At 41.6% G+C, this 27,833-nt stretch overlaps 1 protein-coding gene across 3 annotated transcripts; it reads left to right on the plus strand.

Annotated features, from left to right (window-relative positions):
* Positions 1–203: 203 nt before the first annotated feature.
* LOC142202322 (uncharacterized) lies at positions 204–27,615 on the plus strand. 3 transcript variants are annotated; one of them, XM_075272386.1, is made up of 17 exons: positions 204–257; positions 4,052–4,394; positions 5,136–5,177; positions 6,173–6,472; positions 7,868–8,167; positions 8,791–9,090; positions 9,724–10,017; positions 11,828–12,133; positions 12,804–12,902; positions 16,753–16,835; positions 17,865–17,917; positions 18,458–18,690; positions 19,621–19,910; positions 22,509–22,634; positions 22,821–22,965; positions 23,824–23,874; positions 25,388–27,615. In XM_075272386.1, the coding sequence occupies exons 2-17, from the start codon at positions 4,118–4,120 to the stop codon at positions 25,723–25,725; spliced, it is 3,237 nt and encodes a 1,078-aa protein (XP_075128487.1). In that variant the 5' UTR covers positions 204–257; positions 4,052–4,117; the 3' UTR covers positions 25,726–27,615. The 3 variants fall into 3 exon arrangements, with proteins under 3 accessions (XP_075128487.1, XP_075128486.1, XP_075128489.1); XM_075272385.1 differs by lacking the exon at positions 204–257 and adding an exon at positions 1,640–1,742; XM_075272388.1 differs by lacking the exons at positions 204–257; positions 23,824–23,874 and adding an exon at positions 1,640–1,742.
* The last annotated feature ends 218 nt before the right edge of the window (positions 27,616–27,833 follow it).

Raw genomic sequence — 27,833 nt, forward strand, 5'->3', positions numbered from 1 at the left:
CGCATGATATTAGTTCCAGCTAGAGATGGGAGAACCTCATAAGTTTCATTTGAATGAATATTTGCAGGTACAACCGCCCAATTTTTATAATTTAAGTGATTGGTGATGGAACGGTCTGAACAATGGACTGAAAAGCAGCAGTATGAACCGGGGGAGTCCCCGAATGGAAACCACATAAAAAGCGGTAATGGAAAATATGTGTGGATAGGGGAACGGAATGGCCTGAATGCAGATGTGAACTGGGTCTTACTCATAATGTAAGTATTGGTTGGATGTTTACATCAATACAATTGCCATATATAACACATTTATTGTAGTCTAAATACTCTTTATAACAAACCCATTGTCACAATACACACAATTTAAGGCTCCACCCAAAACAGAATAATGTCCTGTAGACTGACTTAAAAACTTTATGAAATTAACATGGAAATTTTCACTGCTTATCTATTATTTCTCTGCGGCCACTCACATACCATGCAGTGTCTGTGCAAATCAGTTACAGAAGTAATATATCACATGGAGAATGTATCACTCACAGAGGAGCCAGAGAGGGCAAATAGGGGTCACTGGAGGGATGACTGCAAGTTTGGGAAAGAAAGACACTGACTTTAAGGTTGTTTTAATAAAACTTATGTTTTCGGTTCTTAACTGTACAGTGGGTCCCTGTAAGCCCAATGGGCCTAGGTTTGCTAGGTCCCGGCAGCAGTCTTGGGCACAGATAGACCTGAACATTTCTTTACAAAAAAAGTGTCAGAAAACCATTTGAGATACCATCTGTCTAAGTTCCGCCCTGACCAAAATAGATGCACCACCAATATTCACTTACCCATCCATGCATCCTGTCCAGGGTCCCCTCCACTTTGGCTTCAGTCTGTGGGAGTGAGCAATAGGGTGATATGCGTAAAACCTGGAAAAACCAGCAACCAGCAGGTAATGTCTTATTAGAAACTAACTAGGTTACTGAGTAATGAAATAAAATGTGTGGTGATGCCCCCCTAATGTTATGGACCTATCTGCTATGGTTGTAGTCTTGCCACTGCTGCAGCTCACTGGTTAACACTCACTATTGCCTTGCTGTAGTCCTAGGGTCAATTTTGACCAAGGTCAACACGTGCAAGGAGTTTGTATGTTCTACCCATGTTCCTGTGGATCTCCTCTGGGTACTCCGGTTTCCTCCCACATTCCAAAGACCTACTGATAGATTGTGAGCCCTGTTGGCAAAAATTACTAACAATGTCTGCAAAGCTCTGTAGAATATGTTGGTGCTATGCAAGTAAGAGAAATAAGTAGTATATTGGGTATAGCAGCGTCCAGATATTCAGTAATGTATTATAATATATAAAAATAGAAACAGTAAAACAAGAATGCATTAACATGTTTGAGAGGAATTGAAACCTTCTCCTTTAAGATCAAGACGTAAGCCACCCACAACTACACTTCAGTAAATGAGGAAGTAACGTCAGAACGGAAGAAACGAGATTTTCAGCGCAAGTTACATAGTTCAATGTGAGATAATCTCCCATTAGATCCAGTGGAGTTTTCTCTCAGTCATCTCCTCTCTATAGTCTATGGGGTCTATAGGGCTGGGTCTATGGGGTCTATGGGGCTATAGTCTATGGGGCTTTTATGATCACTTTGTTCACCGGAGTCAGAAGAAATAATGTGGTGTAATGGAATCTTTTAGGAGGAGGACAAGCCGGACCTAAGAGAGGACGCAACATTTATTATACATCTTACAGGTAATAAAACTGCAGGAACTGTGGTCAATGGTCAAGGGTCATAGATTATATCAAACCTGAATTATGTTTATACCATAGGAAATTCTGCATAAGAGACAAGTGACAAATCTGATATATAGTGGTATATCCTGTACTTAGTGCACTAGCTAAGTAAGTCTCTGGTATGCATACAGATAAAAAGTAAGAATTAGAAGCATTAGAAGCCGCTCATATGGACATCCTATTTTATTCAATGTATAAAAAATCCAAAATGATGAGAAAAGGACGATCAAGCACTGGAACAACAATACTTATACATATATGATATACTAAATACGATACATATATCCATAGAAAATAGATACATAGTATAGTTATTAGAGATGAGCGAGTAGTACTCGATCGAGTAGGTGTTCGATCGAATACTACGGTATTCGAAATACTTGTAGTCGATCGAGTACCACTCACTATTCAAATGGAAAAGTTTGATGCAGAACCAGCATTGATTGGCAGAATCGTTTACTTCGGTACCTGGATGGGAAGGCATTAATTAACCAGAGCCAGCACGGCTTTATGACCAATAAATCTTGTCAGACTAACCTGATTTCCTTCTACAACAAAATCACTGAATGGTTGGACCAAGGGAATGCCGTGGACATAGTATATCTTGACTTCAGTAAGGCATTTGATAAAGTATCACATAACCTTCTTATTGAAAAAATGATTAAGTATGGCTTTGACAAAAAATCAGTTAGGTGGATTCACAACTGGCTTAATGATCGGGCACAACGAGTAATACTAAATGGCTACACATCCAACTGGAAGAAAGTCAAAAGCGGGGTGCCGCAGGGCTCTGTTCTGGGCCCAGTACTTTTTAACATCTTTATAAATGATCTGGACGATGGAATTATTGGAGAACTCATAAAATTTGCAGATGATACGAAGATAGGAGGAATAGCCAACACTAGAGAGGAGAGAGAGTGTATTCAAAAGGACTTAGACACAAAGGAACAATGGGCTGAGGCCAACAAAATGGTATTTAACAGGGACAAATGCAAAGTTCTACATCTGGGTAACAGAAATGTAAAAAACATATATAGTATGGGAGGAATAGAACTAAGTGATAGCGTAGGGGAAAAGGACTTGGGCATAATAGTAGATCACAAATTCAACATGAGCCAACAGTGCGGTGCTGCTGCAAAAAAGGCTAATAAAATTCTGGGATGTATTAAGACAAGCATTGAATCTAGATGAAGAGAGGTCATTATTCCGCTGTACTCTTCCCTGGTCAGACCACACCTGGAATACTGTGTACAGTTCTGGGCGCCTCAATTCAAGAAAGACATCGATATATTGGAGCAAGTCCAGAGAAGAGCAACCAAAATGGTGGAAGGTCTGCAAACCATGTCCTATGAGGAGCGGCTAAAAGAACTGGGATTGTTTAGTTTACAGAAGAGAAGGCTGAGGGGAGATTTAATAGCAGTCTACAAATATCTGAAAGGTAGTCACAGTGCAGAGGGATCTCCCCTATTCTCATTAGCACAAGGAAGTACAAGAAGCAATGGGATGAAACTAAAGGGAAAGAGATACAGATTAGACATTAGGAAAAACTTTCTGACAGTGAGGGTAGTGAGAGAGTGGAATAGGCTGCCACGGGAGGTGGTGGGCGCTCCATCAATGGAAATCTTCAAGCGGAATCTGGAGAAACATATAGCTGGGATGATTTAGGAAAACCTGCACTCGCAGGGGGTTGGACCCGATGGCCCTTGAGGTCCCTTCCAACTCTACCATAAGAAATAAGAAATAAGAAAGAATGCTATACAGTCGGCCAATCAACACTGGTTCCTCCCTTACCTTTAGAAGTCTTCTCCGTGCAGCATCCCCGCGTCCTCTTCCGGCTCTGCACTCACTCTGCTTAGGCATCGGGCCTGGGCAGAGCCAACTGCACATGTCCGCACGGGCGCGGGCATGCGCAGTCGGCTCTGCCTAGGCCCGATGCCTAGCAGAATGAATTCAAGGCCGGAAGAGGACGCGGGGATGCTGTGCAGGGAGAAGGATCCAGCCCGACCCTCACTCATTGACTTGGTAAGTAGAATTTGATCGAATGTTGCGTACCCCTGAAACGAGCATTTCCCCCCATAGACTATAATGGGGTTCGAAACCCGTTTGAACAGTCGAACAGTGTGCGGCTGTTTGAATCGGATTTCGAACCTCGAACATTTTAGTGTTCGCTCATCTCTAATAGTTATCAGATTGAAATTATAAAGATGGCTTAATCTTCCTACAGAATGTCTGAACCACCATTGATAATACAAGGTTTATTTTCTTAGAAAAGTCTAAAGTGATCTCGAAAGAGAAGAAACATCAGAAAGTGACCGTCTCCCTATGATATAAGGATGGGGCTGACGTTACAGGAGGTCCTGCTGACGGCTCTGAAGAAGTTGGACCATTTAACTTATCAGAGATTTATATTAAAACTCAGTATCTGGAAAGTAAGAGAAGGATATAAGAATATCCCAAAGGATGAGCTGATGGGGAAAGATCCTGATCACGTTGCTGGTCTGATCCATGAATACTACAGCTATGCCTACGGGGCTGAGGTGACCCTGGCTGTTCTAGAGGACATAGGTGAGAAGAAAGTCCAGGAGGAACTACAGCGTGACCTGTGGAAAGGTAAGACGTGATCTCCACTAATCTGTAATAAGCCATTGATAACTTTAATATGTTATATATAATTCCAGAACACAGAAAAGCCACAACTATATGTAAGTGGCAAGAGACACTTCATCTCTTGGGACACCCCATACACAGCAGGTCTCGAGGTGACCTAAAGAAACTGTACTACAGTAGCAATGCCAAGGACCATATACAGAGGTGCAACGTAAGGCTCATGGGTCCCAAAGCACCAAGCTACCATGTGCCGTTTATAATACTGGTTTCCTCTCATGTGACAGATGGGTTTTAGTCCTCCTCAGATACCCTGGCCCAGATGTTATTTATTGACCCCCTTAAACAAGTAACCAGTCCAGGGACCTACAAATGTGTCATTACTCATCCATCTTATTTCTACACTTAACCTATCCCAAGATGGTTGTCACTATGTTTCAAGGGTGATGAACCCCAAAGGATTTGGGTTTGTGTTGAGCCTGAAAGTTTTATACTGATTGGATGGAGCTCAAGCCGAATTGGTTCACTCATCTAATAGACTTGTACTGAAGTCCCAGCAGATTTACACAACTAGAAGGACACAACTAGAAGGACACAACTAGAAGGACACAACTAGGGGACCAAATTGGCCTGATCAATGGCTTCAAATATCATGTCCACCTAATAAATAGGATGTATATGCTATCTGATACATAAGTGGAAGTTTGGTCATAATAACCTGTGACTTTCTTGGTTTTATGTTCACAGTGGATAATACAAGACAAGGACTTGGAACATCAATGTTTACAGGTAAGAAAGTGACAGTCAAAGAGTGTCAAAGAATGTATGTGAGTGTTATGGATGACACTTTACTGCAATTAAAGAGATTTTCCTGCCACATAGTCCATCCTTCCAAGCTTCGCCCTGCAACATTACTTGACACCGTTATAAGGGTTCCAGAGTTTTCCCTTATTTCATGAGGAAAAGTACCAAAAACTTAAATCTGCTTCAAAAATCTGAGTCAGTAACATCTGATATTTGAGGATCTTGTAAAAATAAATATATTGCATCACGAGATGAAAAACAGAAGCAAATGTCTAGTAAGTAGAGATGAGCGAGTAGTATTCGATCGAGTAGGTATTCGATCGAATACTACGGTATTCAAAATACTCGTACTTGATCGACTACCACTCGCTATTCAAATGGAAAAATTTGATGCAGAACCAGCGTTGATTGGCCGAAATCTATACAGTTGGCCAATCAACACTGGTTCTTCTCCTACCTTTAGAAGTCTTCTCCTTGCTGCATCCCCGTGGCGTCTTCCGGCTCTGAAATCACTCTGCCAGGCATCGGGTATGGGCAGAGCCGACTGCGCATGCCTGCGCTACAAGAAAATGGCCGCTTTGACTGTAAGAGGCCATTTTCTTGTAGTGCGGACATGCGCAGTTGGCTCTGCCCAGGCCCGATGCCTAGCATAGTGAATTCATTGCTGGAAGACGCCGCAGGGACGCTGCGCGGAGAAGCCTTCTTGGAGGATCCAGCCCGACTCTCACTCGTGGACTTGGTAAATTCAGTTTGATCGAATGTTACCTACCCCTGAAACGAGCATTTTTCCCCCATAGACTATAATAGGGTTCGATATTCGATTCGAGTAGTTGAATATTAAGGAGCTACTCAAAACAAATATCGAATATCGAATATTTAACTACTCGCTCATCTCTACTAGTAAGCAAAACAGACATCAATATACCCAGACATGTAATAACTCTGTATCTTTCTCCCATAATTCTATTCTCACATTGCAGAGAAGGTGATCTTTATAGACCGTCACCGATCAGATCTTGTTAAAAAGGTCGTAAACGTAGATCAAGTTCTACGAGATCTCCGAGGCCAAGACCTGCTGACTCAGGACCAGTACAAAGATGTGACGGCAAAGACAACGACTGAGGAACAGATGAGGAGGCTGTGTGATATTATCAGATGCTGGGAGGATACGGGGAAATCTATGGCTTATAATGTTCTCAGAAAATACAATGAAGACCTTATTAAAGACTTACAAAACAAGGAATGGATACAAAAAATTACTCACTCACAAAACTCCACAGGTGAGTCTTACACCGATTCCTTATTTGATTCCCTGAAGCTGATGACATTCTATACATTGTCAGGGTAAGTTCACACAGGGTTTTTTGGTCTGGAACCTGAGGCGGAGGCCACCTCAGGTTCGGAAAAAAAAACAGGCAGCCGCGACTGAATGGCAATGCACTGCACCGGCATCCAGTTGCGCACTTCGCTCCGGATTAGGTCCAATGAATGGGCCTAGTAGGGAGGAGGGAGTGTCTTCAGGTCGATTCGCCTCGCGAACAATGAGCATCTCGCTTCTTTTTCCGGGAGCCGGAACAAAGCGAATGAACTGACTGGCTTCCATTGATTTCAATGGGAGCCCTCTTTTTGGTCAGGATGTTGAGGCGAATACATCTAAAACTTGTCGGCCAAAAAAGTCCTAAAATGTCTATTTTGTCTGACTATTTCAGGCATAAATAGTGGACACACAACAGATCCCATTCTAATAAATCAGGTCTCTTGGACTCCATTAGTTTTCCCTATTTAAATGGTCCTTTTGTCTATTTATATGGTCCTCCCACCGGTCAGATGAATGGACACTAAGATACTGGTGTAAACCTTGAAAATTCTGGACCAACTGGACTTGAGACACAACAAAATATGGATTTTGATGTCTAACTGTGAATAAGTGTGTACAATATAGATAATCGTTGTGCGTATAATTCGGGTGTGTACCCAGTGCGGGGCTACATTTTTCTATATCAATTCAAAATTCCCTATCAGTATGTCTTTGGAGTATGCGAGGAAACCCACACAAACATGTGGAGATTCGAACCCAGGACTCCAGCGCTGGAAGGCCGAGTTAACACAGGGTTTTTTGGTCTGGAACCTGAACCTCAGGTTCCAGATCAAAAAATGGGTAGCCGTGACTGAATGCCGGTGCACTGCACCGGCATCCAGTTGTGCACTTTGCTCCGGATTAGGCCCAATGAATGGGCCTAGTAGGGAGTGTCTTCAGGGCGAATCGCGAAGCGAATTGGCCTGAAGAATGAGCATCTCACTTCATTTTCTGGAGCCGGAAGAAATGGCTCCTGGAAAAAAAAACTGACCGGCTGCCATTGATTTCAATGAGAACCGTTTTTTTGGTCAGGAGTTTGAGGCGGATACTGCCTCATACTCCTGACCAAAAAACCCCCTGTGAACTTACCCTAAAGCTTTAGTGCTAACCACTGAGTCATGGTGTTTGCCAAAAAGGTGCAAGTGCATATAAGAGGATGCATTTAATTCAGGAGGAGGTAAGGTATCCCTCTACTGGTGCAGGGGGCATTAAGGCTGGTGTATTAATGCCCCATTGCATTAATCCCCTGTTGAAGTGAAAGCCCCACACACGTAATAATTTGGTGTCTTTCCCTCCTAACCTGCCCTTCACGATACAGACAGGGTAAACTTCATAGAAGATCACCGATCAGACCTTATTATATGGATCATGGATATAGATCCAGTTCTGCGAGATCTCCGAGATCAGGATCTACTGACTCAGGACCAGTACAACGACATGATGGAAAAGCCAACAACCCGGGAGAAGATGAGAGAGCTGTGTGATATTATCAGATACTGGGAGGATACGGGGAAAGTTACAGCTTATAACAGTCTCAGAAAGCACAATCAAGAAGTCATCAAAGATTTGGAAATGGAGGAGTGGAAATGGGGAAATTCTCAACCACAACTCATCAGGGGTAAGTCTCGATCTGGTGTTTAGGGTTGAGCCGATCTTGAGATTTCAGGATTGATTTTAAAATCTGATTTCCGATAATTTTCCAGCCAATCCCGATCACGATCGTGAAATTTGCTTGATCGCCGATCAGGATCCGATCTTTCCCGATCCCAATTGCTCAATTCTAGTCAATGCTTCTCTATGGGAAAAGTCACTTTTAGGGTTGAGCCGATCTTGAGATTTCAAAATCCGATTTCCGATCATTTTCCAACCAATCCCGATCACAATCGTGAAATTTGCTCAATCGCCAATCGGCATCCGATCTTTTCCAAACCCAATCGCTCAACCCTACTGGTGTTTCATATCAGATTTCCAATAGATACTTATGTGTCCACCATCATTTATATAAGTTTTCATTGTCTTTAATTCATCTTTCGATGTGTTTTTCCAATAAACTATGGAACATTGTTATTTACTCGTTTACCAAATGCGCATCAACTCTTGTATCGTATTTTCCTATACTGTATACACATTTACTGATCCAGTTACATCACATACATTATTATAGACCATGCTCACCTGTTCATTATTTAAAATACATGTAGTAATGGATCTTTCTCCCATAATTCTCCCCTCTCACTCCAGAAAAGATAAACTTTATAGACGATCACCGAGCAGATCTTATTAAGTGGTTAACCAATATCGATCCGGTTCTGGGTGATCTCCGGGATCAGGATCTATTGACTCAGGAACAGTACAATGATGTGACAGAGAAGGAGACATCCCGGGAGAAGATGAGAGAGCTGTGTGATATTATCAGAGACTGGGGGGATACTGAGAAGTATACAGCTTATAGAGTTCTCAGAAAACACAATGAAGAAACTGTGGAAGACTTGGACATGGAGGAGTGGATGAAGAAAACGTCTGACTCAAGGAGCTTCAGGGGTAAATCTCTCCATAGCATATCATATTATCTTAATGTAAAGATTGAGAGTCCTCTGTAGTCTATACCTTTTTAATGGCTAAGAAAAATATGATGACGTATTGCGAGCTTTCGGAACTACTAGGTTCGTTCATCAAGTTGGTATAACACAATATTTGAAGGCAAGCACATTTATACAGGAATACGGTGTTTGACGCACAATTGATGTAAAGCGGTACAATTCAATTGTGCATCAATTCAATTACATCAATTATGCGTCAAACACTGTATTCCTGTATAAATGTGCTTGCCTTCAGATATTGTGTTACACCAGCCTGATGAAGGAACCTAGTAGTTCCGAAAGCTTGCAATATGTCATCATATTTTTGTTAGCCATTAAAAAGGTATCAAACTACTGAAGACTCTCAATCTTTACATTTCATATCCACTGGCTAATATGGTACAAAGATAAAAAAAAGTTTCTTATATTATCTTAATGTGATACCTTATAAAATACATTGCATTATAAACAGAAAGAAACAGGATCCACTAGTGAACCAGTCTGAAGAGACAGAAACATCTTCAGACATAATAAGACGTCTTCAATAGTATTAAGGTTGTACTTCTGTCACCATAATTCTTCTTATACATTACAGACAAGGTCATCTTTATAGATTGTCACCGATCAGCTCTTATTCAAAGGATAAAGGATGTAGACCCGGTTCTGTGTGATCTCCGACATCTACTGACTCAGGAGCAGTACGATCACGTCATGAGAAAGAAAACATCCCTGGAGAAGATGAGAGAGTTGTGCGATATTATCAGAGACTGGAGGGATACGGAGAAGAGTATGGCGTATAGAGTTCTCCGAAAACACAATGAAGAAATCATCAAGTACTTGGAGGTGGAGGACTGGGTGAGGAAAAATGCTCAGTTACAACATTTCAGGGGTAAGTCTGGGTGACTGTCTGATATTTAATATTGATACACTTACAATATTAATAATAGTATTAATACTATTTAATATATATATATATATATATATATATATATATATATATATAATTGGTGGCACTCCAGAGAAATAATAATATGGCTTTTATTACTAGAGATGAGCGAGTAGTTTTCAATCGAGAAGGTGTTCGATCGAATACTACGGTATTCAAAATACTCATACTCGATCGAACACTACTAGCTGTTCGAAGTTTAAGGTTTGATGCAGAACCAGCGTTGATTGGCAGAATGCTATACATTCTGCCAATCAATGCTGGTTCTTCTCTTACCTTTAGAAGTCTTCTTTATGCAGCGTCCCCGCATCCTCTTCCGGCCGGAATTCACTCTGCCTAGGCATCGGGCCTAGGCAGAGCCGACTGCGCATGTCCGTGCATGACCGCGCATGCGCAGTCGGCTCTTCCTAGGCCCGATGCCTAGGCAGAGTGAATTCCAGCCGGAAGAAGACACGGGGACGTTGTGCGGGGAGAAGACTTCTCGGAGGATCCAGCCCGACCGTCACTCGTGGACTTGGTAAGTATAATTTGATCGAATTTTGCCTACCCCTGAAACGTACCCCTGAAACGAGCATTTCCCCCCATAGACTATAATGGGGTTCGAAATCCGTTCGAACAGTCGAACAGTGTGCGGCTGTTCGAATCGGATTTCGAACCTCGAACATTTTAGTGTTCGCTCATCTCTATTTATTACCCTATAGAAACTATTTCTTTGATTTAGACCTCTATCTGCTTTTAAGACTTGTGAGAACCTCTGAAGTAGTTTATGCCAAATTTTTGCTGAAATATTGAAAATTCTGAGAGGTTCACAAACTTTCAAGTACTACTTTATATAAATTGCCACTTCAGGATTCCATTCAAGGGATACTTTATTGGACTCTTTTTTTTTTTTTTTAATCAAATTTGTAAAAGTCAGTATTGAGCCAGAGAGTGGACTACAAGATAGGACTTCAGTTATTAACCTGGATTCCGTTCATTATTGGACTGCCTGTCAAAAGTTTGGACATTCTTAATTGAATGTTGGATTCTCTTTACTCAGTTATATAATGGGTTAAACCATCAAGAAGATTTGCACATGTTAGGCTGAGTTTACATACAGTTTTTTGGGCACAATTTTGAGGCCGCATCTGCCTCAAATCCTGACCAAAAAGTCAGCTCCCATTGAAGTCAATGGGATCCGGTCAGCTCTTTCTTCCAGGAACCGTTTGTTCCGGCTCCCGGAAAAAAGAACGGACATGCTCATTCTTCTGGCGGATTGGAAAGACACTCCCTCCTCCCGACTAGGTCCCTTCATTGGGCCTAATCCGGAGCAGAGTGCGCGACTGGATGCCGGTGTAGTGCACCAGCATCCAGTCATGGCTACCCATATTTTGAACCGAAAGCGCCTCAGGTTCCGGACCAAAAAACCCCATGTGAACTTACCCTAAGGTTTCCTTTAGGGATATCATTAATAAAAGTCAAGGTCACTGGAGTCTTGTATTAGGGTCAGCATTTAACTATATCTGGGCGAACCTCACAAGATTTGTTTCAATGAATATTTGTGAGGTTCGACACTCTGGGACCTTTCAGCCTGAGTTTGTTCAGAACGAATCAGAAATACTATTATTATTCTCCGGGGTCTCCTCAGACCTCAGAGTATAATAAGTGGAGGCTTAAGAGAGGTGAGCAAAAATATCAAACATTCACACTCCCCATTCTTCAGATACGTAATGAAGATATAATGTTGACCTACATTTCCTTTCTCTCTCTATAGGCAGGGTAAATTTTATAGACGAACACCAATCAGATCTTATTAGATGTATAACAGATGTAGATCCAGTTCTACGTGACCTCCGGGACCAGGATCTACTGACTCGGGAACAGTACAAAGAGGTGATGGCCAAGAGAACATCCCCGGAGAAGATGAGAGAGCTGTGTGATATTATCCGTTACTGGGAGGATCTGGGCAAGTGTGCGGCTTATACAATTCTCAGAAGATACAATGAAAAAATCATCACAGACATGAAAGTGACACAGGAGTCAAAGAGGAGGACTATAAAACACCCACTATTGTCCCGAGGTGAGTCTGGATCATTATCTGACAATCCATATCTGATTTATTGTAGATATCCGGAAGAAGCTGATGGCAATGTTAAGGTCTTAATATACGACTAACTTCTAGTGACAGCACTGAGCCAAACTTAACTTTGGAAAAACTTTGGAGTTAAACGAGTCAGAAGCTTTGCGGTTCGATTTGCACAAACATGGAGAAAACAGAGAAAGCAAGGATCACATGATCATAGGGATCAGAAAGGGCAACTCCATAATTCCTTGCAGTCCTCATGAAAAGGGACAACCAATAATGTGACACTGGTTCCACGGTCTCTGATGACTTATAAGTCACAATAACCTCATAGGTATCATATAAAAATCTCAGACAGGAAGATAAGGTCTATTTTGTGGGGAGAGATTCAACAGATAGGAACATCTCAGTCAGATTGAGAAAGATAGGTAACACAGATAATACAGTGTGCGGAAGTTTAGTGTTAGGATTGGAGAAGATGGAGATCGGAGACTGGAGTCATTCTGTCTATCCATGCTATCATACTGGTACATATGCATTTTGGAGCTGACAAAGCCTCCGTGACTAATAAGTAATAAACTGACTTATATAATCAATAGTGCAGCAAAGCAAGTAGGAAAAAATCCTTGAAAAACTGCAGTGACAGAAGTATTTCTTGTATCTACAGCTGAACAATATTATATATACAGAGAAGAGCAGAAACTGATGGAAGGATCCATAGAAAACCTGGAAATTGAGGACGTTTCATCAAAAACAGAACAACACCGTAAGTATTAATATGTTTCTTTTCCTCCATGTCTACAGATGTGTCCATCCTTATAAAGGATTTCCAGGACTAAAAATATTGATGGCCTATCCTTAGGATAAGTCATGAATAGCAGATCGATGGGGGTCCCGAACCAAGCAACTGTTTGAAGAGACCCCAAACCTCCCCAGTCATGTCATGATCCCCTAGCACAGCTGTGATTCAGTCCTAGTCAGGTGAATGGGGCTGAGCAGCAATATTAAGCATAGCTTCTATGTGTTTGGTACTCAGTGAAGAGGCTGCAACACTCACCCAAACAAATCAAATCAAATCAAAAAAGCTTTATTGGCACGTCCGAATAGATATTTGGCATTGCCAAAGCTAGTAAAGTGTGTGTGTGTGTGGGGAGTTGGGTGAGTGGTGGGTGAGTGGTGGGTATGGGGGGGGGGTATAACAGTCCATGGAGTCTCATCTTCCTCTTCGTTGGTGACCGCTATATGGGGGTGTGTGACTGGGGGCGGGTGTATTGGGATAAATATAACAGTCCGTGGAGTCTCATCTTCCTCTTCGTTGGTGACCGCTATATGGGGAGGTGGGGGTGGGGTGGGTGTATTGGGATAAATATAACAGTCCGTGGAGTCTCATATTCCTCTTGTTTGGTGACAGCTGGACACGTATTGGGCAGCGATCTCCACAGTGGCCTCTTCTTCTCCCAGTAGGATGTAGAGTTTCCTCTTCTCGTCTGCAGATATGAAGTCTGGGATGTGGGCAGAGAGTCTTTGATAGTAGACGGCACTCACAGCTGAGTATTTGGTGCAGTGTAGCAGGAAGTGGGTCTCGTCTTCTAGGGCCCCCTGGTCACAGTGCTGGCACAGTCTGTTCTCCCGTGGCTTGTACGTCTGCCTGTATCGCCCCGTCTCTATCTCTAGGTTGTGGGCGCTCAGTCTGTACCGGCTCAGGGTCTGTCTGTGCTTGGGGTGGCGTATTCTCTCCAGGTATGTGGCCATGGTGTAGTCCCTTTGTAGGGATTGGTACACGGTGAGTTTCTTGGAGTTATTTATTTTGTTTCTCCATTCTTCAATGTACCGCTCTCTGTTTGCCTCTGTGGTCGCCTTTATTTCGGCCTTAGTTATCATCTGTTGGTGTTTTTGGTTTGGTGGTTGGCTGTTGTTTGGTTGGTGAGTGTCTGGTTTGCTCAGGTGGCTTAGCCATGCTTGGTGGTGGTAGGAGTCAGGCTTGCTCCCCTGGATGTGTGCCTGGAAAGCTAGCGCCCTCTTCTGTATGGTGAGCCATAGGGGGAGTCTGCCTAGCTCTGCCCTGCAGGCCATGTTGGAGGTGTTGCGATGGACATGGAGCAGGTATTTGCAGAACTCCAGGTGGAAGTTCTCTGTTGGGCTGGAATCCCACTTTGACTGGTCTGGGTAGGTGGCTGGGCCCCAAACCTCGCTGCCATAGAGAAGGATCGGGGAGATGACTGCGTCAAATATCTTCAGCCAGACCCTCACCGGTGGTTTGAGGTGGTACAGTTGTCTTCTGATGGCTTAGAAGGTTCTGCAGGCTTTTGCTTTCAGGGTTTCTATTGCTGCTTTGAAGCTTCCTGATTGGCTGAGCTCCAGCCCCAGGTAGGTGTAGCTGTTGGTTTTCTCCAGTGTGGAGCCATTCAGTGTGAATTGTGGGATGGAGGCTTTGTTGTGGCCCTTCTTCTGAAATACCATGACTTTGGTCTTCTTCTGGTTGATGGGTAGGGCCAATGTGGTGCTGAATTTTTCCAGCACTGACAGGCTTTCTTGGAGGTCTTTCTCGGTGGGGGCCAGGAGTAGGAGGTCGTCGGCGTATAGCAGGAACTTCACCTCCCGGTCGTTCAGGGTGAGGCCTGGGGTTGGTGAGGCCTCCAGGGCTGTAGCCAGTTCATTAATATAGATGTTGAAGAGCGTTGGGCTCAGGCTACAGCCTTGTCTGACCCCTCGGGCCTGTTGGAAGTATGCTGTCCTTTTCCCATTCACCTTCACACTGCACTGGTTTCCTGTGCAGTGTGAAGTGTGAAGTGTGAAGTGTGCAGTGTGTTTCCAAACACTACGGTCTCTAGAACAGGTGATCTGTGGGGACCTCCCCCTCCCCCGGTCACATATTGATCATTTATCCTGAGGATACCTGCCTGGCTGTACATGTACTCCTACCCATTTCCTGGCTATCAGATGAAATACTTTGATGCAGCAAAATTCTCTTCATGATCCAACTGGTAGAACTTGTCAGGGTGTACCAGATTAGGACTAGCTTCTTTTTTCCTCTTTCGTCTACCGCACCTTTAGTAACCCACTTTATTCATCTTTATAATGGTAATTTGTAAGAGGGTCTATTCGGTGTTTGTGGCCCCTGACAATTACTAAAGGGTCTCACTGAAGGATAAAGTGTTGGTGAGGCAGCAAAAAACTGGAATCTGAGTTTAGTGGTTCTTGGTTCAAGAACATTGGGTGTAAGGCACAGAGCTCAAGCTCTGTGCCTTACACCCAATGTTCTTGAGCCAAGAACTTACAGAGTCTATTAAAGAGTCTACTTACAGAGAGTCCACTTACAGAGTCTATTAAAGGCTTGATGGCTACTATTGACAAAAGCCTTTCAGTAGAGGACGGGCAGCAAAGTGAAGATTACTGTCCCTCTTCTGAAGCCACAAAATTTACTGTCAATTGCAACAGAGGGCATACAATTCAATGGTTTCAGTATCAACAGGATGAGCAGGTTATGGGAGTAACACAAATCACAGGACTTGGTGGAGCAACATGGACCTCAATTTCCAAAGTAACCGCTGTAAGGTCCATGACTTGCAAAGACCATTGTAAGTCTCTCTATTCAGGAAGCAATAATCCAGTTATATTAATTCTGGTCAAGGATTCCACCAAGTCAAACTGTCCCACAACAGACCACAGTCTAGTTAGAGGCCAAAACAGAAGGGCATTGAATTATGAAGCCACAAAATCTCAGCAGTGGAGGAAGAATTGTTAGACAACCTTAACGCTGATTCAGAGACCAGGCCAATTTTGCTGCAATTCTCTCCAGTCAATGTCATGCAGCCATCAAAGCCAAACCTGCTACCTATGTACCTATATACACCATCGCTGACTGCATCATATCTCACCAGCCTTCTATATATCATTTGATCCCCACTTACAATGGAGCCCCTGGTGTAACATCTTCTAGCTTCCACACCTGGTACAAGAAGAAACCCACATAGGCAATGGGCCAACCTAATACATATATGACAACATGAAAAACTGGACACAGTAAAAGGGGATCACCTCAAGCAAAAATCACAAAGAGTGTATAACACAGCATAGCATTCAGTAACCATCATATAACCTATTATAAATGATTTACCTCCCACAGTCGGAGTCTACTTCAGAATTATATGAGTGTGGTTCATGGTGGTGGGAAGTCTACCCCAACCACCCACTCTTAGAGTTTGTTTTTGTATTGAATACATAATATGATTTGAGAGAATATTGGAGTATATTGGATAATATTGGAGAATATTGGAGAATATTGGAGAATACTGGGGTATATTGGAGTATATTGGAGTATATTGGAGAATACTGGAGTATATTGGAGTTTATTGGAGAATATTGGAGTATATTGGAGTATATTGGAGTATATTGGAGAATATTGGAGAATGCTGGAGTGTATTGGAATATATTGGAGAATATTGGAGTATATTGGAGTATATTGAAGTATATTGGAGTTTATTGGAGAATATTGGAGAATGCTGGAGAATATTGGAGTATATTGGAGAATATTGGAGTATATTGGAGAATATTGGAGTATATTGAAGTATAACATAGTCTCTCTACTGTGTAACTACAGTTATTATTATTTACAGGAACAAGTCAGGAACCTGAGATGTCCCAGATGTGTGATGTTGGGATGATCGAAGATGACACGAGCTGTAAACTGTGTGAGAAGGTAACACTAGTAATACCTAATATCACAGACATCAAGGGGCTTCTTGACCCTCTTTATAATACACGAAGACTTTACAATTTGACATTTCTAAGCCAACAGTCACCAGGGCCACTGGATATAAGCATCACCAGTGCTATCCGATCTCCTTCTTTCTATAATGGGTGCATTCATCTATACTTTATCTTAGAATATTAGATCACAAGCATCCTATAGCACCAGAGAACACTAGATGTTAGGGATGAGAGAGAGATTGAGAGCCAAGCCCTCTTGCCAATGTGTGACCATACAAATGCTTTTCTCAACAACTAAGTAAAAATTCCCAAAGACACATTCCAAAAGCTTCCCAGAAGAGCGGAAGACTGATTTTAGCTGGTAAGGGAGGTCAAATGCAAATTATTGTCCATGAATTTAGAATAGGATGTCATAACATCTCCTGTACATGTAATGTATAATAATACCACTGAAAACCACTGACGTAATGTGTTTTTCCTGGCAGGTAAACTGACCCAATCTTTTCTTATGGCCCTTGTATATTTATGGGTCCAGTAGGGCAATGAGTGTTGGTCAAAATTCAGGACACATCCTATATCTGTCCATTTTACAACATGGGGAGTTAAGTGAATGGGTCTATAGAAGCTTGGGTGGCAGATGGATATCATCCATGTACCATTTGTGCCAATTTCCCTCGGAGCTGCACATGTTTGTGAGCATATAGCACAATCTGCAACACTAACACTCCTCCATATCAACCAGACTAATGGAAAACCAAGAGTTTTTAGACTTGCCTGACCCTGTAATACTGAAGTATTCTCTCCATCCTATTCACTAAACATGTATCACTCGGTTGGGCATGAATGTGTAGAGGAAACTCAGGGGACATACTGTAGCTGTTGGTCAAACAAAGGGATTGTCTGATCTCATATTTGTGGCAAGCTTTAGGGACATCCCCTTTTATAATTAGAGACAGAGACTCAAAATGATACTTGTTATTATTATTATTGATTTTGAACACCTTCTTTCTTCTGTCAGTCTCAGGAATCGGTGCAAGTTGTTACCCCTTCTATATTCGGCACCACATACCGGTAGGTCATTTCTATTTCCAGCGTATTCACATTGGGCAGACTTTCTGCATTATCTGCATTGTCTCTCTGTGTCATCTGTATAGATAGTGCCGCATAGTGTGCGCTCTACAGCAACTGATATCAATGGGAATAAAAAATTGTCAATAGATGGTTGAGAGGAATAGATGGCACGTGATGTATTTCCAAAGTCAAGGAAAAGTCAGAGGTGAAAGTCCCTTCAATTAACGTAACATTTCAATGGTTTATCCCCATAGGACATGTGTGAAGCAGATTCTCCCTCTCTCTTCCAATGGATGGAGGACATTTGTTTGAATCCCATCTGCTTTGCTGCTGTTGTTCTTATGCGGTATATATATCCCGGGTGCATATATCTCTGGTTAACAAAAAAACAAAATGCAGAAATAAATTCTCTCTTTAGGTTTAAAATCCATAAGGCAAGAATCCTGTGTGAGGATGACTCCCACGACACATTACAGAAGATTTGTTGCGACTCTTTCGGGCACATTTACACATAACTGACATCATTCTTCTGTTTTTCAGACTATCCATGACCTCTCCAGGACTGTTTCGCTGCTCAGACAGTGGAATACAATTCCAAGTTACCCAACCTGTGACCATTGAATATGAGGTGGATTCCTGGAGTAACTACACTGAGATCCTACAGAACCTACGTGGTGGATATGAGATTATTGGGCCTCTCTTCAATGTAAAATCCAGATTAGAACCTAACATGGTTTCCACAGTCTACCTACCTCATTGTCTCTGTGTTGGAGGTAATGAATAATCCCATACACTACCTGAGGTATACAAATATTACATGTGTGATATGATCTCATATAACCTCATTGATAGGGTTGAGCCAATCTTGAGATTTCAGGATTGATTTTAAAATCCGATTTCCGATCATTTTCCCGCTGATCACAATCACGATCCCGATCATAAAATTTGCTCCATAGCTGATCGGAATCCAATCTTTTCTCATCCCGATCGCTCAACCCTAGTCAATGCTTCTCTATGGGAAAAGTCACTTTTAGGGTTGAGCCGATCTTGAGATTTCAAAATCCGATTTCTGATCATTTTCCAGACAATCACGATCGTGAAATTTGCTCGATCGCTGATCGGGATCCAATCTTTTCATATTCCGATCGCTCAACCCTACTCATTGACAATAAAGCTGTCAGATCAAACCAATAAACCATTCAGCTCCTAAAAACAATGATTGACATTTATCCCAGGAGCCAAAATCATAATAATTTTTCAGAAACAAGAACGTACTTTCACACATGGAAATAAAAAAAGGAATTAAATGTCTCACCTTGTCTGTAATGTTTTTCCCCTGGGTGCACAAAGGTCATAATTGGGGACCCCCACCGATTTTAAAAAATGTGACCCCAGGTCTCTAATCCTAATGGAGTAGCACATTGAGAATACACTCTACTACAACTTTCGTTCTCTATGGGATTTTAAGAGACTCCCATAGAGAATGAATTGTGTGGAAGGGTTCATTCTCGAATTCCCACTCCACATGGAGGGGAGAACCTAACTCTGATCACTGTTTTGAGGATTGGTGTGGGACCCTCGTCGACTATGAATTTATCCCATATCCTATCGATGGAGAATACCTTGTATTTTATTTGGACTTATTTACAAGTTTTTATTAAATTGTTTTTGTCTCTGTTTTATTACTTACTGTATATTCTTAGGTTTTAAAGGAGACAAGTCTTTGATAAGATGTTTCCACCACAAGGATGATAACTTGGTTTTGGAAACACCATCGAGACTGGAAGGAAAGTACGCTGTGCTGGAGAATCCCACCTTCTCCTGTATCGGGGTTATTTTATATCCCTTGAGCCTTCTACAAGAGGGAATAATGAGGCTCATCCCTTATCATGGAATGGTTCTGTTATTCTGTAACACAATTGTCAAAAAAGATCTAAGACACCAGTATAGACTCCATCTGTATCTACTGCCGAGGATACACTTAGTGGAAAAGGTACCAATTTTCCCTTTTTTCTTTTTTTGCGGGGCAATGTTGTTCTTAGATCAAATTTATAGATTCAATTTTCCCTAAAATCTCAGTGATTCCCAATCTACTTTTCTGTAATTAATCTCACATTTTAATAAACCCCTATATATAATATTAAAAATAGCTAAAACATATTCTGCCTATATTTTTCATTTTATGACTCTTTCACGTTCAGGGGTGTAATATTTTGCATAGTAGTGTGGCCACATAGATATTGTTGTGTATACTACTTTCAATAGAGGTCCCTTACCTTTGTTAGGTTGTATACACTCCACTAGTTGAAGACATTCAGTAATGCCAAGCTCTAGTTGCTTCGTGTAAAATTGTTTTCTAACCTTCACGTTTATTGCTTTATCATACAGTGGGTATGGAAAGTATTCAGACCCCTTTAAATTTTTCACTCTTTGTTTCATTGCAATCATTGGCTAAAATCTAAAGTTCATGTTATTTCTCATTAATGGACACTCAGCCCCATCTTGAAATCTCCCATGGTCATAAGTATTCAGATCCTTTGCTCAGTATTGAGTATTTGCCCCTTTTGAGCTCGTACAGGCAGGAGTCTTCTTGGGAATGATACAACACGTTTTTCCCATCTGTATTTGGAGATCCTCTGCCATTCTTCCTTGCAGATCCTCTCCAGTTCCATCAGGTTGGAAGGTGAACGTTGGTGGAGGATATTTTCAGGTCTCTCCAGAGATACTCCATTGGGTTGAGGTCAGGGCTCTGGCTGGGCCAGTCAACAGTGGTCACAGAGTAGTTCCAAGGCCGCTCCTTTGTTATTTTAGCTGTGTGCTTAGGGTCATTGTCTTGTTGGAAGGTGAACCTTCAGCTCAGTCTGAGGTCCAGAGCGCTCTGGAAGAGATTTTCTTCCAGGATGTCTCTATACTTGGCCACATTCATCTTTTCTTCAATTGCCAGTCGTCCTGTCCCTGCAGCTGAAAAACACCCTCATACCATGATGCTACCACCACCATGTTTCACTGTTGGAATTGCATTGGGCAGTTGTTGAGCAGTGCCTGGTTTTCTCCAGGCACTTCTCATCACACTAAAAAGTTCAATCTTCGTCTCATCAGACCAGAGAATCTTATTTCTCATAGTCTGGTTGTCCTTCATGTGTTTTTTTGGCTTTCCTATGTCTTGCACTAAGGAGAAGCTTCCTTCGGTCCACTCTGCCATAAAGCCCCGACTGGTGGAGGCTGCAGTAATAGATGACTTTGTGGAACTTTCTCCCATCTCCCTACTGGATCTCTGGAGCTTGGCCAAAGTGATCTTTGGGTTCTTCTTTACCTCTCTCACCAAGGCTCTTCTCCCATGATTGCTCAGTTTGGCTGGACAGCCAGGTCTAGGAAGAGTTCTGGTCGTCCAAAACTTCTTCCATTTAAGGATTATGGAGGCCACTGTGCACTTAGGAACCTTGAAGAAATTATTTTGTGACCTTGACCAGATCAGTGCCTTGTCACAATTCTGTCCCTGAGCTCCTTGGGCAGTTCCTTTGACCTATTGATTCTCATTGCTCTGACATGCCCTGTGAGCTGTGAGGTCTTATATAGACAGGTCTGTGCCTTTCCTAATCAAGTCCAATCAGTTTAATTCAACACAGCTGGACTCCAATCAAGGAGAAGAACCATCTCAAAGAGGATCAGAAGGAAATGGACAGCATGTGAGTTACATATGACAGTCACAGCAAAGGGTCTGAATACTTATGACCATGTGATATTTCAGTTTTTCTTTTTTAATAAATTTGCAAAAATATCTACATTTCTGGTTTTTATCTGTCAGGATGGGGCTGAGTGTACAATGAGAAATAAAATGATTTTTTTTTTTATTTTAGCCCATGGCTGCAATGAAACAGAGTGAAAAATTTAAAGGGGTCTGAATACTTTCCCTACCCACTATAAGTAAAAAATCTACTTTGTCGATGAGACTCAAACACCCTTCCTCATATGGACCCCAGTTAGACAAAGACAAAACTTGCAATTAGTATTGCAAATATTGGCAAAGTTTGTGAGTTTTGTGTCAATAGACGTATATTCACCAAATTCTCAGAATTCAGTGTTCTCTCCTGGGCATATTTCAACCTCCTCTGGCCTTATAGGTGGTGTCAGCAGCTCCCTGGAGACTACTGAGGCCTGTGCAGTCACATGGGATGTGTCAATGTCATGATGCACTGACACGAATGTCAAAGTTCCATACACTATGCAATTAAAGTGCATGGAGCTGCTATTACTAGTCCTGGCCTGGCTCTTTCAGTAAGCTGATCAGACGAGATTTTGGAGATCAGACTACAACTGATCTTTTATTGATGCCCTAGTAGATATATTATGACATTTAGATAAATATTTAACACTAAATCCCCACATTGAATAAACACAGCTTTTTTTGTAGCAGATTGTACAGAATGTTTTTAAGCCAAAGCCAGGAGATGATTGATCAGTAGGTAGAAGTATAAGGACTTTGTAGCCATTCTTGGCTTTGGCTCAAAAAACGAACAAAAAAAGCTTTAATAGCTGCTGTGTGTACCTGGACTACATGTAAAACTGAAAATTTTCATTTGGGCTCATACAGGAGGTGGAGCGAACTGAGATGAAGTTTTCATTCCAAAGAATTCCTAAACCGCCTCAGACAGAATCTGTGTACTATAAGAAGAAATACAGAATTAATGGGCCTCGGACTGCACGGGTAAACCCAGAGGTAAATTGTTTTTTGGCATATATACTGTAGTGTCTTTGTTATCACCTTTCTAGTTATTTTATGGTCTGTTCACTTTGGCGGAATTCTACTCTGAATCTGAAATTGACTTTGACTTTTGTTATAAATGTGTCCAATTTTTTTTGTAGCCCAAATATCATAAAATGACTCTTATTGTCTTATTCGTAGATACTTCTGTTTGAGAGTCACTGCCCCTCGGAGATATACTCCTTCATAGAAATCAGTATAGAGGGGGAGACAAGTACAGAAGTGAATGTGTCTATACTCCCGGAAAATGAAGATGTGACAGTCTGGAAATCTGTTGTGTCTGCAGGTAATGCAAAACAATGAATTAAAACTTGGAAACATGGACAGTGGAGGTTCACTGATAGAATGGAGACATAGAAATAGAAACCTACCAATAAGTATTTGGACACCTGTGGTCCGAGCGGCACGAGCAGCAATTACAGCCTCAACCCTCCGGGGCTTTCCACAAGTCCTTGTATAGTGGTATTTTATTCCATTTGGCTTGGAGAAGACAGGTAAGTTCTTTCACTGATTTTGGACGGCTGCTGCACCTCTTAGTTTGGCAATCCAACTCGTCCTGGAGCTGCTCAATAGGGTTCAAGTCTGGGCTCTGGGCAGGCCAGTCCAGTCGGTTAACCTGATTGTCACTGTACCAAGCTATGGTAGACCTCGTTACATGACAGCTGGTGTTGTCATCCTGGAAGTAACATTGGTCCGACCCATAGAACCGCCATAATGTAGGAAGCACACTGTTATCTAAAATAGTGCAATAGGCGTCGGCGTTGAGTTTACCATGCAGCGGGACCAAGGGTCTATACCAGGAGAGACACCCCCAGACCATAACTCCACCTCTGCTGAACATTACTGGGTGTCCAAATGCTTATTGGTAGACAGTGTATTGTAGTATAAAAACAAAATGGTACCTTGTTAGTCGGAGGAAGGAACAAATAACAATGGAGAATCCTCAGTAGTTGAAACCTTTTACGGAATTGCTCCTGTAATTGTTTTTCTAATAATAATTATTATTATTATTATTTGTTAAGTTAATTATTGATATGACCTTAAAGAATCTTAGCTGCAGGAGTGATCACATCATATTATTGAATTAGTATATTTCTGATTTATTTTCTGTTTTTCTTGAATTTATTAAAAAAAAATTTTCCAGATGAAATGTTAAATTTACCACCTGCAATGTCAAGACTTACAAATAGCTCAGGTAAGTACTGTCCATTAGATTTAGTATTCCATTGTCATACCTGCACAGGACTTGTATGAGGTTTTTTTAGTAATTGACATAAAGATCTCCCCAACCTTGGTGTTCAAAGTATCAATCATCACCCGGTAAATGGTGAGTACTGGACAACAGAGATGGGTGAATCTCACAAGATTTGTTTGGGGTATGGGGGCACTCGTCCACATTAGGGAGAGTGTTCGCCTACATAGGCAGTACGGAGACTTACAAGTCATTCCTGCTCCGCTAGGGATTATGGGTAAAAAATATGCATATAATCCCTAGCGGAGCAGGAATGACTTGTAAGTCTCCGTACTGCCTATGTAGGCGAACACTCTCCCTAATGTGGACGAGTGCCCCCATACCCTGGTCTATAGTCTCTCACCCTGCTAAATCAGTATCCCTACGCTATGCTGAGGATGGCCCAATAGGCCGAAACAGCGCTGTCCATAGTTGGGAATCTGTTCTTTTTGGGACAGAAATACTGATTTAGCAATTAAATCCACATTATAATTAAAAGACTTTATAACTGAGTCGTTCATGATGTTAAGGATGCTGCCCTCTATAGGGTGGTGTACAGAGTGCACTCTGTTCTCCTAATTCCATCCAGGAGAATAGATTTGCATATTTTTTACCCAAGATTTGTTTGGCAATTGTGTTCAGACCCCAGATTATTTTAACCGGGGGAACGGCTGATACTCACCATCCTTCACCTCTACTGGACTCTATTAGCTTCAACTTTCTTTCATTTTACCGCACCTACCCTTGGTCTTCACTTATTTTACAACAGGGTTTGAAGAGATCCCAGAGCATAATAACCCCCCAAAAAATATTGTATTCAGATTTTTGAAAAATTCTTTTAAGGATTTGCAGATTTGCTCACCTCTCCTGGACAATGGTAAATTCAGTGTTCTGATCCCTGATGGATCTTGACACAAGTTTTTAATCCCTTGTTACTTTTTGAAGAGATTAATGTTCCTATTCATAGTAGATTAATGGGGAAACCTTGTAATCTGAACTGGTTAAGAGAAATTAGAACATAGTATTTAGTGTGTGATGGATTGGGTATCTTGTATAGTGTCCAGTGGGATACATGACCTTATGTCTATGGGGTGAAAATTGTATATTTTAGGTATGTGGGTGGGTGGTTAGAGGTAATTTTTTTTGTGCAAAAGAAGATCAGCATCTTCTAGGCAAATAAATAATGGATACTCACCATCTCTAGGGTTGAGCCGATCTTCAGATTTTAGGATCAATTTTAAAATCCGATTTCCGATCATTTTCCATCCGATCCTGATCATGAAATTTGATCAGAAGCCGATCTTTATTGATTCCGATCGCTCAACCCTAACCATCATTGATCCCCAATGGTCCCATCTCAATGCTACCTGGGTCCTGGTGGCTTTCCGCTTCCTGGTCCTGTTTGCCATTTAGCCTCAAAACATTGGAAAGGTCTGGTCAATAAGGGTGAGATGATAGATCATGTTTCTCATTGTAGGACACCGTAATCCTCTCGCAGAAGAAAAAGTCCATTTTGTGGATGAACATCGTGCAGTTCTCATCCGTATGATCTTTGACGTAGACCTGGTTCTAGATGATCTCCTAGATCAAAGACTATTAAATAATGAACAATATGACACCGTCCTGAGCAAAAATACCAATGCAGAGAAGATGCGGATGCTTTATAGCTATATAAGATCCTGGGGTTATGACGATAAAGACAAAGTCTACCAGAGTCTTTGGAAACATAACCAGCCCCTCATGAAGAAGCTAGACCGTGAAGACTACAATGATACTCACAAAGTGAATGATAGAAATAGTTGTCAAATCCTCTGAAGATGAAATTAAAATGGAATCTTGGATGACTATGAGGCTGTTACATTGGACCAGACCCTGTTCGGGGGCCAGCTGCCAGAACCCTTTATGTGTTACTATATGGATGTGAGATCTTCTCTGAGGACCATTTCCTGGAAGATCACCAAAGTGACGCATCATTAATATTCACTTATTAATATTTTAGGGCATTGAATCATGAGCAAATAATCTAGATTGTTACATAGACTGGTAAGAACTGTGTATATACTGTAACGCTGTTAATGAAAAATTGACCCATGAAGTTGGTATACAAAGTTGAAGCTTAGGCTTTCTTCTTAGACCCAATTCAGCTGACCATGTTTGGGCTCTCTATGATGCTGTGAGCTCGGTTGAGATGAGTCATGGTTTGGCTGGGAAAATGGTTGACATATGGACACCTAGGATGGTTGAGATGCTATATGCTACCTACAGTATCTGTAAGTAGCACGGTGGGTGTACTGTCCAATAAAGCGGTGTAGAGTGTAGAGGAATACCCAAAAAAGAGACATATAAGTGCTGGTCCAGGTACAAACAGTACCTGTGTTTAGTGTGTCAATTCCGCAGGGTAAATTGTGGAATGTGTTCTGTAAATTCTTTGGACATTGTAGGCGTAAATAAGATGCAACCACTTGATGAAAAACTTAGAATAAGATAAGATAAGATATAAGATTAATAGTCTTTTATATAGTCCTATTAATAGTCCTTTAATAGTCCCACAATGGGGAAATTTCAGTGATACAGTTTCATAGACGGTAGAGTAATATATAACAAGAGAGAAACACATACAGCTCATGGCAGATAGAGAAATCCTAGGAATCAGAGCAACTAAAAAGAAACACAGACACACGGCAGGATCATTTAGTTCTCTGTGCGGAGTGATGTTAATAATACAGCCCAACTGTGGTTGGAGGACACGAGGAGGGGGGTCACAGCATGTAGATATAACAGGCAGAAAACATATATTTTTTTTTTTTTTCAGAGGTGGGGGACATATGCAGCTATCATGATAACATGTGGCAGTTCCTTTGGTAGCTGGTGAGATCTCCTGCTCACAGCTGATAGTTCGGTATCTTGCATCAGCACTATTGTCCATTAACCACAAAAAAATGCCCCAAATATCCTTCATCACAAGCCCTCCTCTTCCTTTCTTCTTACCACTGTGTTCTAGAGAGGTCTGAAGCCATCCAGGTAGACATGGTGCTGCTCTCTTGCCAAGCTTCCATAAACACATGGGTAGGTGGGTGATGGTAGGTTCCCAGGCTGTAGCAGAGTCCCACGTGTCCACAGTACTAGAAAGAAATACCAGTCAGCTGTAGCATCTTCACACATCAGCAATAGACACCAAGAATCATCTCCTTGAAAAGAAGAAGTCCACACTTCCATGTAGGTTTCTCCTCCATGCCACATGGTGTCCATGCTGTCCTTAGCTCCTGGGGGGGATGGTAACAGGCACATGTGCACACGTCCAGGTCTTGAGTCATTGTCCATGCTTAACAATAGAAACAAAAGGAACAACATACTCCACAGGATCTTCCATTCGATTTATAGTTGCTAATTCATAGTGCTAGTTTGCTTGGTTACAGGATTCTTGAAGATACAGAGAAAAAGAGTGAAAAAGGAAAGATAAAGGTTGCTCCCAGCTTGGAGCTCTGTATCAGGCAGCCAGCCACTCAGGGGGCGGCGCCAGGAAACGAAATAGTAAATGTATTAAAAAAAATTCCATATCCTCACTAAGCTCTTCCATTCTTAGTGTCTTCAGGTTAATTCGATCCTTCTCATATTACAATGAAAACTGTAAAATATATATAGAGAGAGTTTTTGGATCCATGCAGTTTATATGAGGGAAAAAAAAAACTACTGTATTGCAAAAAATCTGGGGGATCCTTAGAAAACGTGAAGAATAAAACTTATTAATATGGCAATGTGCACGGACTCTTATTTTATCCTTCATCTGTTAATGTACTTCTATGATTTATAAATGTCCTGTTTTATATAATAAAAATCTCAAAAACAAGTTATAGCAAATAAGCAGGGCTATAAAAATTATCAGGGCCATTGGTACATGACTTTGGAAGAATATGAGGGATGCG

This window comes from Leptodactylus fuscus, chromosome 5 (assembly GCF_031893055.1).
Source record: "Leptodactylus fuscus isolate aLepFus1 chromosome 5, aLepFus1.hap2, whole genome shotgun sequence".
NCBI lineage: Eukaryota > Metazoa > Chordata > Amphibia > Anura > Leptodactylidae > Leptodactylus > Leptodactylus fuscus.